General features: G+C 36.1%; 1 protein-coding gene across 3 annotated transcripts in view; it reads left to right on the top strand.

The window, feature by feature from the left end:
• The window catches only part of LOC101408849 (alpha-2-macroglobulin), an 81,507-nt gene that overhangs the window by 26,915 nt on the left and 33,989 nt on the right, over positions 1-20,603 (top strand). The window contains exons 1-4 of one of the 3 annotated variants that reach the window (XM_087442777.1): positions 16,313-16,400; positions 19,184-19,367; positions 20,206-20,365; positions 20,529-20,581. In XM_087442777.1, coding sequence (XP_087298903.1) covers positions 19,191-19,367; positions 20,206-20,365; positions 20,529-20,581 — 390 coding nt within the window. In that variant the 5' untranslated portion in view covers positions 16,313-16,400; positions 19,184-19,190. Of the gene's footprint in view, positions 1-16,312; positions 16,401-16,660; positions 16,974-19,183; positions 19,368-20,205; positions 20,366-20,528; positions 20,582-20,603 lie in introns of those variants that run through there. The other 2 variants (XM_004438645.3, XM_087442776.1) reach the window with 2 other exon arrangements.

A 20,603-nucleotide genomic window follows, 5' to 3' on the forward strand; every position in this document is an offset into this window, starting at 1 on the left:
AGTTAGGCCAATGAGCAGTGTTTGCCATAGTCCACTTGACCTCTCATTTTTGATACTTAACTCAAGAGTTATATCTTAGAAATTTAAAAAATTTGTATATATATATATATACATAATATACACACATATATTATACATATACCTTCATTGTAATAATATTTATTTATTTATTTATCACCTAGTACATACCAGGTACTGTTCTAGCCACTGGGGGTACAGCAATGAACAAAATCCTTTCCCTTGTGAAACTTCCATCCTAGTATCGGTTCACTGATCCAATATTTCTACTTCTAGTAATTTATCTTACAGACTACTCTTCAAGCACAAGGATGCTAATTGATGCAATAACTAGAATAACAGAAAAATTGATTGAATATTGATGTGGTATTGATTAAATATAATATGTAAATATAAGGTTATTATTCAAAAGAATATATCTCTCAAGATAAATATTTATGCTGACTTGGGATGTTACCTCCAATATATATTTTCATGGAAAAATGGCAGAGCAAAATGCATAGTATAGTAAAATTGCACTTTTTAAAAAAATTCATCCCCAAATTCATATGAAACTTCAAGGGCCCCTGAATAGCTAAAACAATTTTGAAAAAGAATGAAGTTGGAGGATTCACACTTCATGTTTTCAAAACATGACAAAGCTACAGTAACCAAAACACTGTGGTACTGGCATAAAAACAGACAAATAGATCAATGGAAGAGAATAGAGAGCCCAGAAACAAACCTTCATGTATATATGCAAGTGATCTGGAACAACAGTGCCAAGACCACTCAATGGGGAAAGGATAGTCTCTTCAACAAACGGTGCTGGGAAAACTGGATATCCACATGCAAAAGAATGAAGTTGGACCCTTATCTTGCACCATATATAATAATTAACTCAAAATGGATTCAAGAAATAAATGTCAGACCTAAAACTATAAAACTCCCAGAAGAAAACATAGGGGAAAAGCTTCATAACATTGGACATGGCAATGATTTCTTGGCTATAACACCAAAATTACAGGCAACAAAAGCAAAAATAGGTTATTGGGACTACATCAAACTTAAAAGCTTTTCTACATCAAAGGACACAATCAACAAGGTGAAAAGACAACCTATGGAATGGAGACAATATTTGCAAATCATATATCTGATAAGGAGTTAATATCCATAATACATGAAGAACTCCTACAATTCAACAACATAAAATCATATCACTGGAATACTGAAAAAAAAAAATGAGCAAAGGACTTGAATAGACATTTCTCCAAAGGTGATATACAAATGGCCAATAAGCATATGAAAAGTTCAACATGACTAATCATCAGAGAAATGCAAATTAAAACCCCAATGAGATATCATCTCACACCCATTATGATGGCTATTATCAAAAGAAAAAAATAGGATGTGGAGAAATTGAAACCCTGTGCACTATTGGTGGGATTGTAAAACAGCACAACCACTATGGAAAAGAGTATAACAGTTCCTCAAAAAATTAAAAATAGAACAGCCATACGATCCAGCAGTCTTACTTCTGGGTACATATCCAAAAAAATTAAAAACAAGGTCTCAAAGGGATATTTGCACACCCATGATCATGGCAGCACCATTCACAATAGCCAAAAGGTAGAAGCAACCTAAATGTCCATCAATAGATGAATGGATAAACAAAATGTTATATAGACATACAATGGAATATTACTCAGCCTTAAAAAAGGAAATCCTATCACATATTGCAACCTGGATGAACCTTGAGGATATTACACTAAGTGAAATAAGTCAGTCACAAGACAAATACTGTATGATTCCGTTTATATGAGGTACCTAAAGTAATCAAAGCCATAGAAAGAAAGTAAAATGGTACTTATCAGGATCTGGGGTAAAGGGGAAAAGGGGAGTTGTTATTCAGTGGATATAGAGTTTTGAGTTCCAAGTTTCAAGACAAAAAAATCCACAAATCTGTTTTACAACAATGTGAATATACTTAATACAACTGAACTACTGAACTGTACATTTAAAAAAGATTAAGATGGTTAAAAAACAGTATACATACAATAATATACATCTGCATGTATATTATTATATACAATAATATTTGTAGACTAGAAATATCTGGAGTGGAAGCTCATATATTATTTCCTATTTTTTCCTTGCCTATGTATTTGACATGTGCATTATTTTTATAATCAGAGAAATATTTGAAAAACTTGAAAATGTTAAAGTTATGTTCTTCTCTCCAACTCTCTTCTCGAATATTGACCATTGCTTCTTGCTTATATTGTCACCAACAGAATTTATAACGTTTACTGAATAAATTAATGAATTTATCATCCACTAGTGATAATAAATAATGCCTTCAACAACAATCTATATTTAGCATCAATTTAAAAATTAAACTTAGTATGGTTCTTCATTTAATAAATATTTATTGCTATTAAATGCTTATGAAGTGCTAGACTGTAGGTTTTGAGTAACTGAATATTATTTTTTCCTGCAACCATCTTTTGATAAAATAAGAGAGAAAAAAAGAAAGAGAGAGGTTATGACAAGCTAGTGACATTAAAAAGCAAGCCACCTAATGAAATCCTGCAACAAGCCAAGACAATACAACCCAGATGTGTAGTTGTGGTTTGGTTTTACAAAAGTCAGAGCCTATATATATAGTTAAGTGAATATATTTAACATGCTTTCAAAAAGTGTAACTGAAAGCATGAAATACCTTCTGACTCCAGACACACCACCCCAGCTTCTGCCAGAGAAAATTGGTGGGAGAACAACTATCTCTTGACTTAAAAATTCATTTCATTCTTACCAACTATAAGAATTTTTGTGGTGAGTTATGCATTCTTCCACAAAAATTAAGGAGCCTATACCAGGTTCACACAAAGATGAGCAAGAGTAATAGGAGACAAAACTCAAATTTTCCTCTTAAAAGGTCCTATGTCACATAAAGAGCTGTTTCATAGAGCATATTTTGTCCTCAACATGAAATCTCAACAGTTGTTACTCCTTTGAAATAAAGTTTCAATGGAATATCATGATTACATAATATTCAAATGAATTGTAGTTAAAACTTCAACTAGTCTTCACTTAAGAGATCACTAGATAAAATAACATTCTTCATTTCAGAAAAATGAAACCAGTGAAATATTAAATGCCTGTGGCTAACCATAATCTCTAATATCCTCACACACTTTCGCTCCTAATGGTTGAGCTATGTGCTTGCTCAGAATTACTTGTGGTATATTGCCAAATTTGTTATGCAGCTGCATACACAGAATCATTGTGGGATATTGCCAAATCTGTTACACAGCGGCACACTCAGAATCACTGTGGTATATTGCCAAATCTGTTATGCAGTTGCATTATTACAATTACAAATTTTAGTAATAAATTACATGAACTGATAAAATATAAATATTGAAAAGGATCTCAGTTTTTATATAAAAACTAGGTTGAAGTCATTGGAAAGACTCAAAGGAAATGAACAATTTAAAAATGCCATTGAATTAGATCTAGGGGAAATAAGCATAAATTTTAAAGAAAAGTTAAAGAATCTAGGAGGATTTGTAACTCCAATTACTTCACAAAAGAGAGAACCTGAAACCACAAACGTAGTCAATGTATTGAGATGTGCTTTATGCAAGAAAGATAGTGCACAGGATTTAATCAGTTCTTTAATTTTTATTTATAAAATTACATCATAAAATATTTATTCCAATAACAATAAATCTTCAACTTATTTCATCTAAAAAAATTAACATTTTTTACTTTCTAATAAAAATTAAAACATGTGAATCACATCAGCAAGACAGCGGAACAGGAAGTCCCCAGCCCTCATCCTCCCACAGAAACACCAATTTGGCAACTATGCACAAGCAAAAGTGCCTTTGTGGGATCTTTGGAATCCAGGTAGGAAGTTGTGACACTCCAGTGGAGCCCAAGACTGAAGAAGACTGCCTTGAGAAGGCAGGCCCATGCCCTGGTGGCAGGCTTACTGACCGTGGAACCGACCACAGATCTGAAGTGGCCCCATCTCCCTGTGGACTCAGCTCCAGCCTTGCTCTTCCACAGCCCTGCCACCAGCCCCACCTGTCCACAGACCTAGCAGGAACCACGCCCGCCTGTGACCCCAGTAGCAGGCCTACCTGCCACGGACCTGATTGCAAACTGGCAGCAGCCCTGTGATCCAGCTCCAGCCCACTCAACCAAAGACCCGAAGGCGGTCCTGTCCATCCAGGGACTCCGGAGGAGCAATACCCATCTGCACCCATGGTAACAGGCCCACTGACCCTGGAACCAACTGAGGACCTAAAGCATCCCTGAGACCTGACTCCAGTCCACTCAATCACGACCCCAGTGCAGATCCATCAGTCCAGAAACATGGCAGAAGTCTTTACCTGCCAAAACCAGTCTGTAAAGACTGGAAGAGGTGACTGCTCATTCAAATGCAGAGACATCAATGCAAGGCTTCAAGGATCATGAATAATCAGGCAAATATGACACTACTAAAGGAAATTAACAATGCTCTAGTAACCAACCCTAAAAAAAAAAAATGGAGATTCATGAACTGCTTGACAAAGAATTTGAAATAATCATCTTAAAGAAACTCAATTAGCTACAAGGGAACACAGATAGACAACTAAATGAAATTAGGAAAAAAAAAAACAGGAACAAAATGAGAAATTCAATAAAGAAATAGAAACTATTAAAAAAGAACCAAACAGTCCTGGAGTTGAAGAATATGACTGAACTGAAAAATTCAACAGAGAACTTCAAAGGCAAAATCAATCAAGCAGAAGAAAAAATCAGCAAACTCAAAGACAAGCCATTTGAAATTACCCAGTTAGAGAAACAAAAAGAAAAAAGAATTGAAAAGAGTGAAGAAAGCCTATGTGACTTATGGGCTCTCATGAAGCAAACCAATATAAACATGAGGGGAATACTAGGAGAGGAGAGAGAAAGGGGCATTAAAGAAATAATGGCAGAGAAGTTCCCCAGTCTAGGAAGGGAAATAGACAACTAGATTCATGAAGCCCAAAAATTCCCAATAGATTGAATCCAAAGAGGTCTACATAGAGACACATTATAATTAAATTATCAAAAGTCAAAGGCAAGGAGTGAATCTTGAAAGCAGATTGTCACATGCAAGAGAAAAGCAACTTGTCACATGCAAGGGAGCCCCCATATGACTATCAGCATACTTCTCAGCATAAACCTGGCAGACCAAGAAAGAAGGGGGTGACATATTCAAAGTACAAAAGAAAAAAATTGCCAACCAAGAATATTTCACCAGCAAAACTGTCATTTAAGAATGAAGGAGAAATAAAGACTTTCCCAGACAAACAAAAACTGAGGGAGTTCATCACCACTAGACCTGTCTTACAAGAAGTACTAAAAGGAGTTCTACAAGTTGAAACAGAAAGATGCCCAACAGCAACACAAAAGCATATAAAAGTATGTATCTCACTGCTAAAGGTAAATATAAAGACAAACACAAAATATTGTAATAATGTATGATGGCACCTAAACCACTTTTAACGGTAGTATATAAATTGAAAGAAAAAGTAGTGAGAATAACTATAACCACAGATTTCTTAATGGAAAAACAATATAGAAAGAAGTAAAATCTGACATCGATTACATAATGTGGGAGAGGAAGTAAAGTGTAGACTATGTGATTGAAGTTAAGTTGTTATTAGCTTCAAACACACTGCTATAACTATGAAATATTCAATGCAAGCCCCATGGTAACAACAACAAAACAAATACAGTAGACATACAAAAAGATAAAGAGAAAAGAATCAAATATCCCACTACAAAAAATCAACCAAACCACAAAGAAAGACAACAGGAGAGGAACAAGAGAACTACAAAACAGACAAGAATAAACAAAATGGCAATAGTAAATCCTTCCCTATCAGTAATCACTTTATATGTAAATGGACTAAACTCTTTAGTCAAAAGTCATAAAGTGGCTGAATGGATAAAAATAAAACAAGCCACAACTATATACTGTCTGCAAAATACTCATTTTAGATTTAGGGACATACATAGGTTTAAAGTGAAGGGATGGAAAAAGAAATTGCATGGAAATAGGAATCAAAAAACAGCAGAGGTGGCTAAACTTATACCAGACAAAATAGACTTTAAGTCAAAAACCGTCTCAGGAAACAAAGAAGTTCATTATATAATGATAAGAGGGTCAATTCAAAGGAAGATACAATGATTATAAATATATGTGCACCCAATATCAGAGCACCTAAATATATAAAGCAAACATTGACAGAACTGAAGAGAGAAATAGGCAGCAATACAATAATAGTAGGAGACTTCAATACTCCACTCCCTAAAAAGGATAGATCATCCAGACAGACAATCAATAAGGAAACAGCAGAATTGAGCGATACTATAGACTAATCGGGCCTAACAGACACATATAAAACATTCTGCGCAACTCATTCTTCCCAAGTATACATGACACGTTATCAAGGGTGGAGGATGGATCACATGCTACGTGACAAACAACTCAACAAATTTAAGAAGTCTGAAATCATTCCAAGTATCTTTTCCAATCACAATGATATGAAACTAGGAATCAATAATAGACAGAAAATGGGAAAATTCACAAACACATGGAAATTAAACAATACACTTTTAAATAAATAAAGGGTCAAAGGAAATTAGAAATTATCTCAAGAAAAACAAAAATGAAACACAATACACCAAAATTTAAGGGATACAGCAAAAGCAATACTGAGAGGGAAATTTATGGCAATAAATGCCTATGACATAGGAGAAGAAAGATATCAAATAAACGATCTAACTTTACACCTCAAGGAACTAGAAAATGAAGAACAAACTAAACCCAAATTTAGCAGAATAAGGACTATCATAAAGATTAGACCATAAATAAGTATAATAGGGAACAGAAAGCCAATTTAAAAAATCAAGGAAACTGAGTTGGTTTTTTGAAAAAATAAACAAAATTGACAAATCCTTAGCTAGACTAAGAGAAAAAGAGAGGATTCACATAAATAAAACCAGAAATGAAAGAGAAGATATTACAACTATTCACACAGAAATAAAAAAAATCCTAAGGGACTATTATAAATAATTTTAAACCAACAAATTGGGCAATCCAGAAAAAATGGAGAAATTCCTAGACATACAACCTACCAAGACTGAATCATGAAGAAATAGAAAGCCTGAACAGATGAACAACAAATAAGGAGATTGAAGGAATAATCAAAACGCTCCCAACAAAGGAAAGCCCAGGGTCAGATGGCTTCATGGGTAAATTCTACCAACCATTTAAAAAAGAATTAATACCTTCCAAACTTACCTAATATCTTAAACTCTTCCAAAAAAACAGAAGAAGAGGGAAGACTTCCAAACTCAAATTTTATGAGGCCAGCATCATCCCGATACCAGAAGCAAAGACATCACAAAGAAAAGAAAACTACAGACCAATATCCCTGATGAACATAGATGCAAAAATCCTAAACAAAATACTAGCAAAGTGAATTGAACACCACATTGAAAGAATCATACACCGTGATCAAGTTGAATTTATCCCTGATATGCAAGGGTGGTTTGATATACACAAATTAATCAATGTGACACACCACATTAACAGAATGAAAGAAAAACCACATGACCATCTCAATAGATGCAGAAAAAGCTTTTAACAAAATTCAAAACCCTTTCATGTTGAAAACTCTCAGTAAATTAGGTATAGAAGAAACTTATCCTAACACAATGAAAACCACTTATGAAAAGCCCACAGCTAACATCATGCTCAATGGTAAAAAGCTGAAAATTTCCTCTCTAAAATCCACAACAATGCAAGGATGCCCACGCTCCCCTTTTCTATTCAACATGGTGCTGGAAGTCCTAGCCAGAACAGTTATGCAAGAAAAAAAAAAAAAGGCATCTATATTAGAAAGGAAGAAATAAAACTATCTCTGTTTACAGATGTTATGACCTTATAGGTAGAAAACCCTAAAGATTCTACACACAGGAAAAAAATTGTTAGAGCTAATAAACAAATGTAGTAAAGTTGCGGGATACTAAATCAACATACAAAAATCAGTTGTGTTTCTATACACTAACAACTTATATGAAAAGGAAATTAAGGAAACAATTCCACTTACAATGGCATCAAAAAGAATAAAATATTTAGGAAAACTTAACTAAGTAGGTGAAAGATTTGTACACTGAAAACTACAGAACATTGATGAGAGAAATTTTAAAAAACACAAATGGAAGGACTTCCTGTGCCTATGGGTTGCAAGAATTAATAGAGTTAAAATGTCCATACTTCCCAAATTGGTCTATAAATTCAAAGAAGTCCCTATCAAAATCTCAATAGCATTTTTTGAAGAAACAGAAAAATCAATCCTAAAACGCATTTGGAACTACCAAAGACCCTGAATAGCCAAAGTAATTTTGAATAAGAGCAAAGCTGAAGGTATTACACTCCTTGATTTCAAAACATATTGCAAAACTACAGTAATCAAAATAGTGTGGCACTGACATAAAGACAGACCAGTGGAACAGAATAGAGGGCCCAGAAATAACCCCTCCCATATATGGTCAATATGATATTCAACAGGGGAACCAAGAATACACAATGGGGGAAAGATAGCCTCCTTAATAAATGGTGTTGGGAAAATTGGAAATATAAATGCAAAAAAAATAAAATTGAACCTCTATCTCACACTATATACAATAATCAGAAATGACTTAAAGACTTAAATGTGAAACCTGAAACAATACAACTCTTAGAAGAAAATAAAGGGGAAAGTTTGTAGACATTAGACTGGGCAATGATTTCCTGGATATGACACCAAAAGCACAAGACAACAAAGATAAAAACAGACAAATGAGATTACGTCAAACTAAAAAGCACCTGCACAGCAAAAGAAACAATTAACAAAAAGAAAAGGCTACCTACGGAATGGGAGAAAATATTTTCAGATTATCTATCCGATAAGGGGTTAATATACAAAATATATAAGTAACTCATACAACTCAAAAGTAAAGAAAAAAACAAATAACCTGATTTTAAAATGTGCAAAATATCTAAATAGACATTTCTCAAAAGAAGACATACAATGGCCGACAGGTACATGAAAAGGTACTCCACATCACTCACTAATCATCAAGGAAATGCAAATCAAAACCACAATGAGGGGCCAGCCCGGTGGCATAGTGGTTAAGTTCCAGCACTCTGCTTCAGCAGCCTGGGGTTTGCAGTTTCAGATCCCGGGCACGGACCTACGCACCGCTTATCAGGCCATGCTGTGGTGGCGTCCCATATAAAGTAGAGGAAGATGGGCATGGATGTTAGCCCAGGGCCTGTCTTCCTCATCAAAAAGAGGATTGGCAACAGATGTTAGCTCAGAGCTAATCTTCCTCACATACACACACAAAAAAACCACAATGAGATATTACCTCACACCTATTAGCATGGTTATTATCAAAAAACAAAGAACAACAAGTGCTGGTGAGGATGTGGAGAAAAGAGAACTCTTGTACATTGTTGGTAGGAACATAAATTGGTGAAGCTACTACGAAAAACAGAATGGGAGGACCAGCCACAGGCGTGGATGAACCTTGAAGGCATTATGCTAAGTGAAATAAGTCAGACACAGAAAGACAAATACTGTACGATTTCACTTATATGTAGAATTTTAAAAAGCTGAACTCATATAAACAGAGAGCAGAATGGTGGTTGACGGAGCTGGGGGTGGGGGAAATGGGGAAATGTTAGTCCAAGGGTACAAACTTCCAGTTAGAAGATGCACTAGTTCTGGAGATCTAATGTACAGCATGGTGATTATAGTTAACAATACTATATTATATATTTGAAAGTTGCTAAGACAGTAGATCTTAAAAGTTTTCACCACACACACAATGGTAATTGTGTGAGGTGATGGAGGTATTAACACTATTGTGGTAATCATTTTGTAATATGTATGTGTATCAAATCATCACATTGTACACCTCAAATTTGTATAATGTTATATATCAATTCTATCGCAATAAAGCTGAGGAAAAAATTACAGAATAAATGGATAATTACCAAAAAAATTAAAATGTTAGCAGTCTATACCATCTCTTTAATTACATGGGAAAAATTACATCATGATGCCTAACTAATTAATGAAGTTATTTGTGATTATTGCCAAAAGCCAAAGACCAAAGTTTGATACACACACACTTATTAAAGGAATACCACGCCTTTTTTTCATACCCCTTGCTTCATAAATAACTTACAATTTTACTTTCAAATTATACTGAATCATTTCAAATTAAGTAATAGAAGACTATATATTTATAACTTGCTGTGAAAACACATGAATTAAAAGAGCAATACAATTTAAAACAACAATTTTTAATCGATTATTTAAAAGACTCACAATTCAACTAATGGTTAAATAACCTTTGGGCATGACAAAAATTAAATAAATTAAAACATATAAAGCTCTTAGAACACTACTTGGCACATTCATACAGTAAGTACTATGTAATTACTAGCTATCATTACTATTGTTGCTGTTAGTATCATCATTTATCATCTAAGTAATTAAATAAAGCTTGACAAATACTTTCATCTTTCCTTATTCTTAAAAACTGACTCCAATGTTTGTGCCCAGACTAAATATGTTTCTCTAAAAGGAAAGTTTTGACACTGAAAAGTTCCACAGTGAACATGAGAGCCACAGAGAACAAAGAGGATTCACATGGTCAAGAGTCAGGAGACAACTATGCATGCAAGCACACTCACACACGCACACACATACACAAACATTTTTTGTTCCCAAAGGAAAGTTCCCCCTGCAACATATCCCCTACCTTGCTTTGTATTCAAAAATAAACTATATACAGTTAAAGATAAAAATATAAAACACAAACACTTAAATTAGGAAAAACATATAGAGGAATATTTGTTAAAATTTGGGGATACAAAAGGACGTCCTAATCAGAAAATAAAACCCCAAGTACAAGCAACGGAGTTCCTACAAGTGACAATGATACAGGACTTCACTAGTAATTATAAACTTGAAAAATAAAAAAAATATATATATCACGCACCCCTTCCTGTCAGATTGTGAAAATTTAAAAAGATGTGAGAAAACGCATGGCCTTAGGCATTGCTGGTAGAAGATAACTGGCAGAGTAATTTTAGAAAGGTGATGTGACAGCATCTATAAGAAGTTTTAAAAGTCTATACTTTCTGACAGCAAATTCATAGTATAGATTCATCATACAAAAATACTTCTACATGCCCCAAAGCATGTTATGTTAGGACAGTCATTGAATTCTATAGTTTGTAGTAAGTTGTTTTAATTCAGGCACTAATTCTTCTGTATCACAACATATGGTCTAGTAAAATAGATTATTTGTGGATATCAGTACTCTTTAGAAACCTAAAGGAGCAAGTGGATTTTAACTTAAAGGATAAAACACAAACTTTTTGATACTTTTGAGAAACTACAGCAGGCATATTGTTTGACTAGAAGCAATCTGAGGATTTGTTATGCTTTTATCTCTGTACATTCAAATATTTTTCTCAATAAAAATTAGAAAAGGTGGTTAACGAGATAGCACAAATGAGAAACACTGACCTTGAGAACATCTCTGTGGATCATATTGCCCTAACTCCAAGCTTTGCCCAAGATGCTTGTGCAGAGACAAGGCAAGCGCACTCTGACAGAGCGAGTATGGTAAGCCATCAACAGAGCTCTCTGATTTTGAATGTGGTTAATATGTAACCAGCTGAAATACCCTTCATTACCATGACTATCAGGAACTACACATAGCCTAAATCCTCTCATTTCTCAGGCAAAGTGAACTAAGTGTAATAATTGGTACCATCAGAGAAGCTATATTCGGTTCCCGGCAAGCACTCCAGCAATAAAAGAGAAAAAAAAATTTTATACCTCTTAATTTTCATACCTCCTAATCCTATTTTTTTCTCAGTTCCCAAATATTCCTCCTTTGTTCTTAACAGCATGTGTTTTCCTGTATTTTGCTCCATTACTTTTTTTCCATGAACTGCCTTTCTTCTTTCCCCTACTTTCTTTTCTCTCTTACCCCTTTACCTCAGCTTTCTAACAGTAATTATTTGCTAAGTACTTCAAAATTGTATAGAACTTGTCCAAGTTGTGTGCTCTTTTTTCAGTCAAGGACTTGTTACTCAAGTATCCTGGCTTTCTTTATTTGGATGCTGTTCTAAACCGAAGCCTAGAGCAGATATGAAACAGACCACTTCCTCAGTCATTAAGATTCAAAATATAAATATTAATTATCACTGGGACAGTAAGGTTTACAGTTTTAAAAACTGTTCCATATAGCATCTTGTGTAAAACTACCCCCATGAAGCTGAGAGCACAGTTGTTATTATCCCCCTATTTATTGGCGAGGAACCTGAGGCTCAGAGCAGTTAACTGAGTTATCCGGGACCACATGGCTGAGTCAGAACTAGGACTCAGGTGTCCTGACAACTGACCTAGTCATTTTTCCCCTCCAGCTCATTTTCCCTCTTCCCAAGAAGAGAAAGTTTCATTTTGGTGAGGGGAGCATCTCTCTCTATCTGTGGTTATACTGAAGTGATGTTGCTTCTCCTGAGGAATTCTCCATCCACTTACTTAATACATCTATCTCAGGCATCTTCCGAGTCCTCTCCTGGGATTATGTATCACTTCTCTTTCCTCCTTGTTCAACCTCTCCCCCTTCATTTGATCCTCCCACTCAGCATTTAAAGAGCTAACATTTCATTTAAACTTGTTCAAGACTCTCTCCTCTTAAAGAAACCTCCTTTTCACTCTAACATCTCTGCCAAGTACTGCTCTATGATTCTCCTCCCTTCACACAAACTCTGGGAAACTGGCTCCAGTTCCTCACATTCCTCTTACTCCTCCACAAGCTGCAATCAGGTTTCTGCCCTACAGAGACACTGAAACAGCTGGGTCCCAACGTTCTCCTTGTCCCTAAATCCAGCAGAAAAAGGATCATTCAATCTTTTACTTGATTTCACAGTAACGTTTGACATGAATAGCCAGGGACTTAGCAATAACAATCTTTACAGATCATCTTTGTAATCTATGATAAGGCAACAAATGAATGTTATTAATTAATCTTGCAAACAAGAGTTTAGTTAGTTCTAGTTTCTTAAAAACAATTTGAGTTCTGTTACATTTTGGATCAACGCACTATAAAATCACGCAAGCTTTCGGAATGATTTTTTTAAAATTTTGTATGCTATTAACATTGACGTCTTGGCATAAAGCCCCAGTCACTCTGACTAGCAAAAATCTTCTCTTGACTATTCTCTTCAAAATTGTCCCTTCTTTGGGATTCAGAAACTCCACAACCTCCTGACTGTGTTTCTCTCTCTCTCTCTCTCTCTCTCTGGCCCTTCTTGTTCCATGTGGGTGCTTCTGCCCGTTGCCTGGACACTAGTATTCCTTGGGGTTCTGTCCTGGGCTCTTTTCTCTTTTTATCAACATATCCTACCTGGGTATTATGATCCATTCCCAAGGCATCAGCTCTCCCAATAAGTTGATAAATCTCTAATCTACATAAGCAGGCCAGATCTTGGTAAACTAGTGGTGTTCAGATTGCTTTAACCTATAAGAAATTTTATACATTCTCATTAGTTCACAATGTAACACTGTAATCACATTTTCACAATGTAACTTCTACTTTGTGACCTAGGACACTCATAGCTAAGGATAAAGAGGATCAAGATAGAGAGAGTGATAAAAAAAAAAGAGAAATGAAATGATATTGATTAGGATACAAGTTTTACTGCTCTAACAAAGAGATTTCAAAATGCAGTGACTTAAATCGGAGAAATTATTTTTCTCTTACACGAAAGTCCAGTGGCCTTTGGATGATTCAGGGACTCAGACTGTGTCTTCCTTGTTATTCTGCGTTCCTTGACAAATGGCTTCCATCTTATGGTCTATGACAGAAACTCAGAGACCGTCATCACGTCCACTTTCCAGCCAGTGGTAAGGAAAAAAGGGATGGCACAGAACCTAACCCTCTTTTTTTAAGTCATAAACTGAAAGTTGCATACATCCCTTCCACTCACACTCCAATCACCAGAACTTAGTCATATGCCATACCCAGCTTCAGGAGAGAAGGCTAGGAAATAAAGTTTTAGCTCGGCAGTTTGTGCCCAGCTAAAACTCAGGAGTTCTGTTAATAAAGACAGAATTGTAGAAAGGGTAATAGGGCACAACCAACAAGTTCTGCTGCATATATGTGAAACAGATGTTTCCAAAATCAATATTTTCACTTATTCTGTTTGATACACTGTATTTTCTATTTTATTATATTCTATTTTTAAAAATCTTGGTCATGACTCAGTGATCATGATATCATAATTCACTATAGATAGTGACCCATACTTCGAAAAACATTGCTCTAAGCACACTATGTCAAATATGGTAACCAGTAGCCACATGAGCTATTGAGCACTTGGAATGTGGCTAGTCTAAATTGATAAGTGTTGTAAGTGTAAGATCCACACCAGATTTCAAAGACTTAGAACAAAAAAAGAATGTAAGGTATCTCACTAACAATTTTTATATTGATTAAATGTTGAAATGATAATATTTTGGTTATATTGAGATAAGGAAAATATATGATTAAAATTAATTTAATCTGTTTCTTTTTGTCCTTTAATGTGGCTACCAGAAAATGTAAAATTACATAAGAGGCTCAAATTATATTTCTATTAGACCACACTGCTCTAAGCTCTAGATGTAAATGTTAAACTCCCCATGAATATTAATACTTAAATATCCTACAAGCACATTCTAAAACTGGACTCTTTATCTTCTCAACCCTCATCCCTCCGTCCTCCATCTGTTCCCACCCCATGTTTCCTCTGTTTCCCTCAGTCAGTTCAAGGCAGCACAGTTCACTCAGAGACCAGCCAGGAAAATTGAAAGGCACATTCTCCTTTATCCATCACACGCATATACTCACTGTGAACTATAATTTTACCTCTTAAATATGAACTAAATCCATCAACCACTGTCCGTTCTCATCATGAACACCCTAGCTCAAAATGCCATTGTCTCTCATCCATATAATTGTACCAATTCCCAAGTGGTCTCCCTGCCCCCTGGACTGCCTCCTTCTAGTCAGTCTTCCAAATTTCAGTGAGAGTGATCTTTCCAAGAAACAGATCAGGGAAAGTCACTCCACTGATTTCTCCCTAAACACCTTAATAGTGCCAACAAGTTCCTTTTTGATTTGAAGCCAGCTTGCTTCACCACTTTTCTCTTTTGTGTGTGTGTGTGTGTGTGTGTGTGTGTGTGTGAGGAAGATCAGCCCTGAGCTAACATCTGATGCCAACTCTCCTCTTTTTTTGCTGAGGAAGACTGGCTCTGGGCTAACATCCGTGCCCATCTTCCTCTACTTTTACAAGGGACACTGCCACAACATGGCTTGACAAGCGGTGTGTCGGTGCGTGCCCGGGATCCGAACCTGCGAACTCTGGACCACCGAAGCACAGCGCGCGCACTTAACCCCTTGCGCTGCCAGGCTGGCCCCCACCACTTTTCTAAGTGTATAGATATTTTCTCCATTCCAAATACTTCTCACTTCACTGAACGTGTCATGATTGTTTTCACCGCCCCCCCCCCCCCCGGGCCTTTGTGTATGTCAATCGTTACCTGCACTTTCACCTCCTTCTTTCCTCTGGCTAACCACTATTCTCACTTCAGAGCTTAATTTACATTTTGCTTTCCCTTAGATTTCCTTTCCAAGGCCCATGTCTGCATTATGGACCCCTCTTATGTGCTCCCAGAGCACTCTGATCTTCTCCGATAATAATGCTTGGCTATTGTATTTTTGTTGCTTGTTTATTTGTCTGCTTTCACACCCACAAGAAGGTAAGACCTTTTAGTGCATGTTTATTTCTACATATTTGATCATTCCAGCTCCATGATTTGGCATGATATCTAGCCCTACCAGGCTCAACAAATACTTATAAAACAACCAAATGGACGGATGGATGGATGGACGGACGGACAGACGGACGGATGGATGGAGTTGTTCATATGATTAAAGATTGGTGAGGAACAGCATATTTAGAAGGCAATAACGAAATTTGTTTGTATAGTAGCTGGTAAAGGCAACTGGATCTTTGTTAGGCACAATAGGTCAAAGCTTGTTTTTGAGGTCATCCTACTTCTCCTTTCATCTTTTCACTTTCTTAACACAGGAAAATATTTTCTGTTATCATTCTTCCAGGGCCTGGCTCTGCATCTGCAGTCCAGTCATATCACTAAGGTCAAAAACCTATTAGCTTAATCCAACATCATTTCCATAGAGGACTACTGAATCCTGAAACTGCTTCAACATTTAAGGTAGGCATATCTAATGGAGGACTTGCAGGCACACTGACTTGTTTCAGCCTGTCCAGTGTTGCTTAAATTGTAGCTTCCCTTGCCAATCATGCATGCAAGAGATGTGAGGAAAGCCATAAAAGGCGCTGTGGGGAAGTGGAAGGAGGGAGTGAGAGAAGGGGTTGAAAAGCCGATTAGCTGGTTTATAGTAAAACCCAGAGAAAGTGAGCACTAACGAGAATGTCGATTTTATCCCTCCGGAAATTCTATTTAGCCCACTAAGGAATTAACCTTGACTGTAATTAGACCCCTGAGAGCAATGACCCTTTCAGAAAATGTTCAGAGACCTGTACTTTGTTTAGATAACTTGTGTGGGTGGAACTTCCCGTTTGCACAGAGAGCAGCATAAAACCCAGTTGCTCTGCAGAACGTTTGGGACCAGACCAATTGCAGGGAGTGGGGTACAACACTCTAGGTCTGGTCTCCTTGGGTACCTTCTCACTGCAACATGGGAAAGAACAAACACCTTCATCCAAGTCTTATTCTCCTCCTTTTGGTCTTCCTGCCTACAAATGTCTCAGCCTCTGGAAAACCGTGAGTTTCACATAGAGCATAAACTTCAAGAGTCCTTTCCTTTATTTCAGAGTCCTCTCTCTATCATTCGTCTTTCCTATGAAACTCTGACTTTCTTATCTCTAAGGTCTCTTCCAATGATGAGATTTCATAAATCTGGCTTGTTCATTCTTCACTTATTCTCAACCATTTTTCTCCAACACTCTGGATCTCTGAATCTCTAAATTCTCTGGGAATATACAAAGATTTTCTAAGGGGCATTGGAAATTGACACTTTTAAAGGAATCAATTTTCAGATCCTCACATTCCTACTGATCTGCTTGAGACCATGCTATTTATCCTTTCTTACCTCCCCTTCTTAACTGCCTATCTAACACTTTATAAGAGAAAGATAAACCTCTCCCTCAATCAGATGTTACCATGGAGCATTGTCCCGGAGTATAAAAACCTCTAGAATGCCAAATAAAGGAACAATTTGAAATACTGATGTTGACGTTGAGAAAGCAAAGGGCTCTAATGACAGGGGAGGAAATCCTTTCGCAGATCAAGTGGTGGCGAATTCTCTGTCTCAAAAAAATTGAAGGAAGATCTAAAGGAAATACCAGCTGATAGATGATTAGAAGCAATTCTTGATAATAGGGCACTGGGTGATTTGGCACATGAAATGCAGAAGGAGTTACAAGAACTGCTAGCAATGATATAATTGTTTTCTCTGTCATTTATTTACTTTTATGTGAACAATTTTTCACAGGACTTACAGCTACACAAACCAAAAATAGCAACAGAATTAATGTTAGACTTTGTTTAATTCTTGCAATAAGGAATATCTATCCATGGACACATAAAAACAGCTCATCATTCTTATTAAAGATGTGCTTTGACAGTATTTTGATTTTATATTTAGTATGTATGAATCATAATTTGCAATATATTTATTTTGTTTTGATCTGTTGTATACTAGTAAGACTTTTGAAAATAGCTCAATCCAGAAGAAACTGTTTAATATTTACAACTTTATGGTCACATTAAGTTTAAAAGAATTAAAGTTAAATTTATATACCCACATATAATATTATATATGTGTGTGTGCATATAGATATATATCTATACCTATATATACTTGTTAATAAAGAAGCAAGAGTGATCCATGAAATATTTTGAAGCATAAAAATCTTAGGATAAACTTGTGTGGAAAGTGGCATGGAAATTCAAGTTCAAGAAGGAAAAAAGGGAAAGATGTTAAATTTCTGATCATTACAAAAAGAACATTTTGATGTATTTTTAAAGTAGGTCATATTGGGTATCTTATCACTATGGTATTTAAGATTCCAAGGGAAACTTAAAATGTAAGTTTTAACTTAAAATATCATCAAAAATAATATATTTTGCTCTTACTTAAACTTGTGATTAAAAAATGGATGTTTACTTGAAGATATGTAGGGAGTACATAATGTTAACAATTTTTTTAGGAGTTCTGTAGGCAAAAGTATTTGAAAACTACAGGATCAATAAAATTATATATAAGGGTATTGGGAAAGTTTCTGTTCTGCTCCTGAGTTACCAAGAGCCAAAATTCAATCACTAGAAGACCATTTTTGAGTGGAGGCGTTGTCTAGCCGTGAGTTGAAAGACAAATATTTAAAGTGCAAACGTCCAGGGTTAGGTAACACACTAAGATTTCATTAGTTGCTTTATCACAACTGAGACTTTAAACCAATGACTCACTTTCTTTGAGCCTCAGATTCCATATCTATAAAGTGGAAGCAAGGACTTGCCATATGATTTTCACAGGGTGGTTGAATATATATATTTCTTTTTTCAATGAAATTCTGTAAATTGATTTTTGTAGTGTCCCACCTGAGAGCTTGCTTGCTTTTTACAACAAGCCTAATGTAAAATAGATTTACAAAATGAATAAATATAATTAGTATATTTTTATTTGAATTGAGATGCTCACATATTTGAGTTCCTTACAGTGAGGTATACCTGTAAATTTTAATCTATTTGAGGCTCACTTCAAGTAAAATGTTCACTGCCATGGTGCTGATGATGGAAAGGGGAACAATTCTCACCCATGTCATTCAACAGCAGAGATCAATTTCATGCTTATCAATAGTCTTCTCTTGGTATAGAACTAATGATAGTAACAATAGTTGTGATGTTAAATAGTGCTGTTGATAACAATACCTCTCCTCCTACACTCTCCTCTAACTGGACTCGCTCATTCCCAGGCACTATATGGTGCTGGTCCCCTCCCTGCTCCACTCTGGGGCCATTGAGAAGGGCTGCCTCCTTCTGAGCCACCTGAATGAGACAGTGACTGTAAGTGCTTCCTTGGAGTCTCTCAGGGAGAACAAAAGCCTCTTCGCTGACCAAGTGGCAGAAAAGGACTTATTTCAATGTGTCTCCTTCACTGTGAGTATGGCTACTTGACTTAATATACTTGGTTCTATTGGTTAGCACCATAGGGATCTAGAATTCAGTCAAGATAAGGCTTTGGGAGGCTGGCAAGAACTTCAGGAAGGAATCTAAATGTAGATGCTAAGTGTAGAAATTAAGAAGCAATGCATGAACTTCCAACCATGGGAGACAAATATTTACAAGCATATTAAAAATCAACTTAATAATAAAGGAAAATTCCTATCAGCCAGAAAGAAAAAAAAAGCAGTATACACCAGACAAAGGGAAAATGTGATTTCTTAAAATTAAAATGGAAAAAAATATTAATAAAGCAAACTAGGCCAATGATCACATAAGCCCCAAGTGGGTTGACGGGAATGTATCGCCCCATGCTCTTTCTAAAGGTGAAAATTGTAGAAATTGCCATGGACAACTATCCAACATCTCTTCAGAGTTGCTCATACGAAAATGCTCACAGCCTACAGCCAATAAAATATTGTCGTTTTCTTCCTCATAGACTTATGATATGCTTCTACCATGCCCTTTTAGCACATAATATCAACTTAGTCAAGTTCAGTGTATAATTAAATCGAGACTGTCTCGGCTTGATCTATAAGGAGATATGAGTCTCATTTATGACCTCTCTTACCGATGCATTTTCCTCCATCTTGTGTTCTGTCTCCCCATTTGTAAAAGAGCAGAAGTAATTCCTGTCCATGCCAACTCTCCCCGATGAGAATGAGGGAGTGAAGTTAAGTAAAAGGGCCAAGATCTCCAGTGAGGAGTGGAACAGGGGATTGGGGAGGACACTTGAGAGACTGATTGGGTTCTCAGGATCTCTCCTGTATTTCAGGTCCCAGAATCTTCATCCAATGAGGAGGTAATGTTCCTCACTGTCCAAGTGAAAGGACCAACCCAAGAATTCAGGAAGCGGACCACAGTAGTGATTAAAAACAAAGAGAATTTGGTCTTTGTCCAGACAGACAAACCCATCTACAAACCAGGGCAGACAGGTATGAAGAGGCCTACAGTCAGGACAACTTCAAAAAGGAATGATCTTTCTTTCCTGTGTATTCTCCAAAGGCCCTATAATTCTGATTCCTTAATAGTTTGTCTTACCAGCCTATAGGCCTGGTTTCAAGTTTCTGGAGCTCATGGAAAATATTTCTGTTTCAGTGAAGTTTCGTGTTGTCACGTTGGATGAAAATTTTCACCCCCTGAATGAGTTGGTGAGTTTCCTAATACCTATAT

The sequence above is a fragment of the Ceratotherium simum genome, chromosome 17 (genome assembly GCF_057802395.1).
Source record: "Ceratotherium simum simum isolate JZ-2026a chromosome 17, ASM5780239v1, whole genome shotgun sequence".
NCBI classification, from domain to species: Eukaryota; Metazoa; Chordata; class Mammalia; order Perissodactyla; family Rhinocerotidae; genus Ceratotherium; species Ceratotherium simum.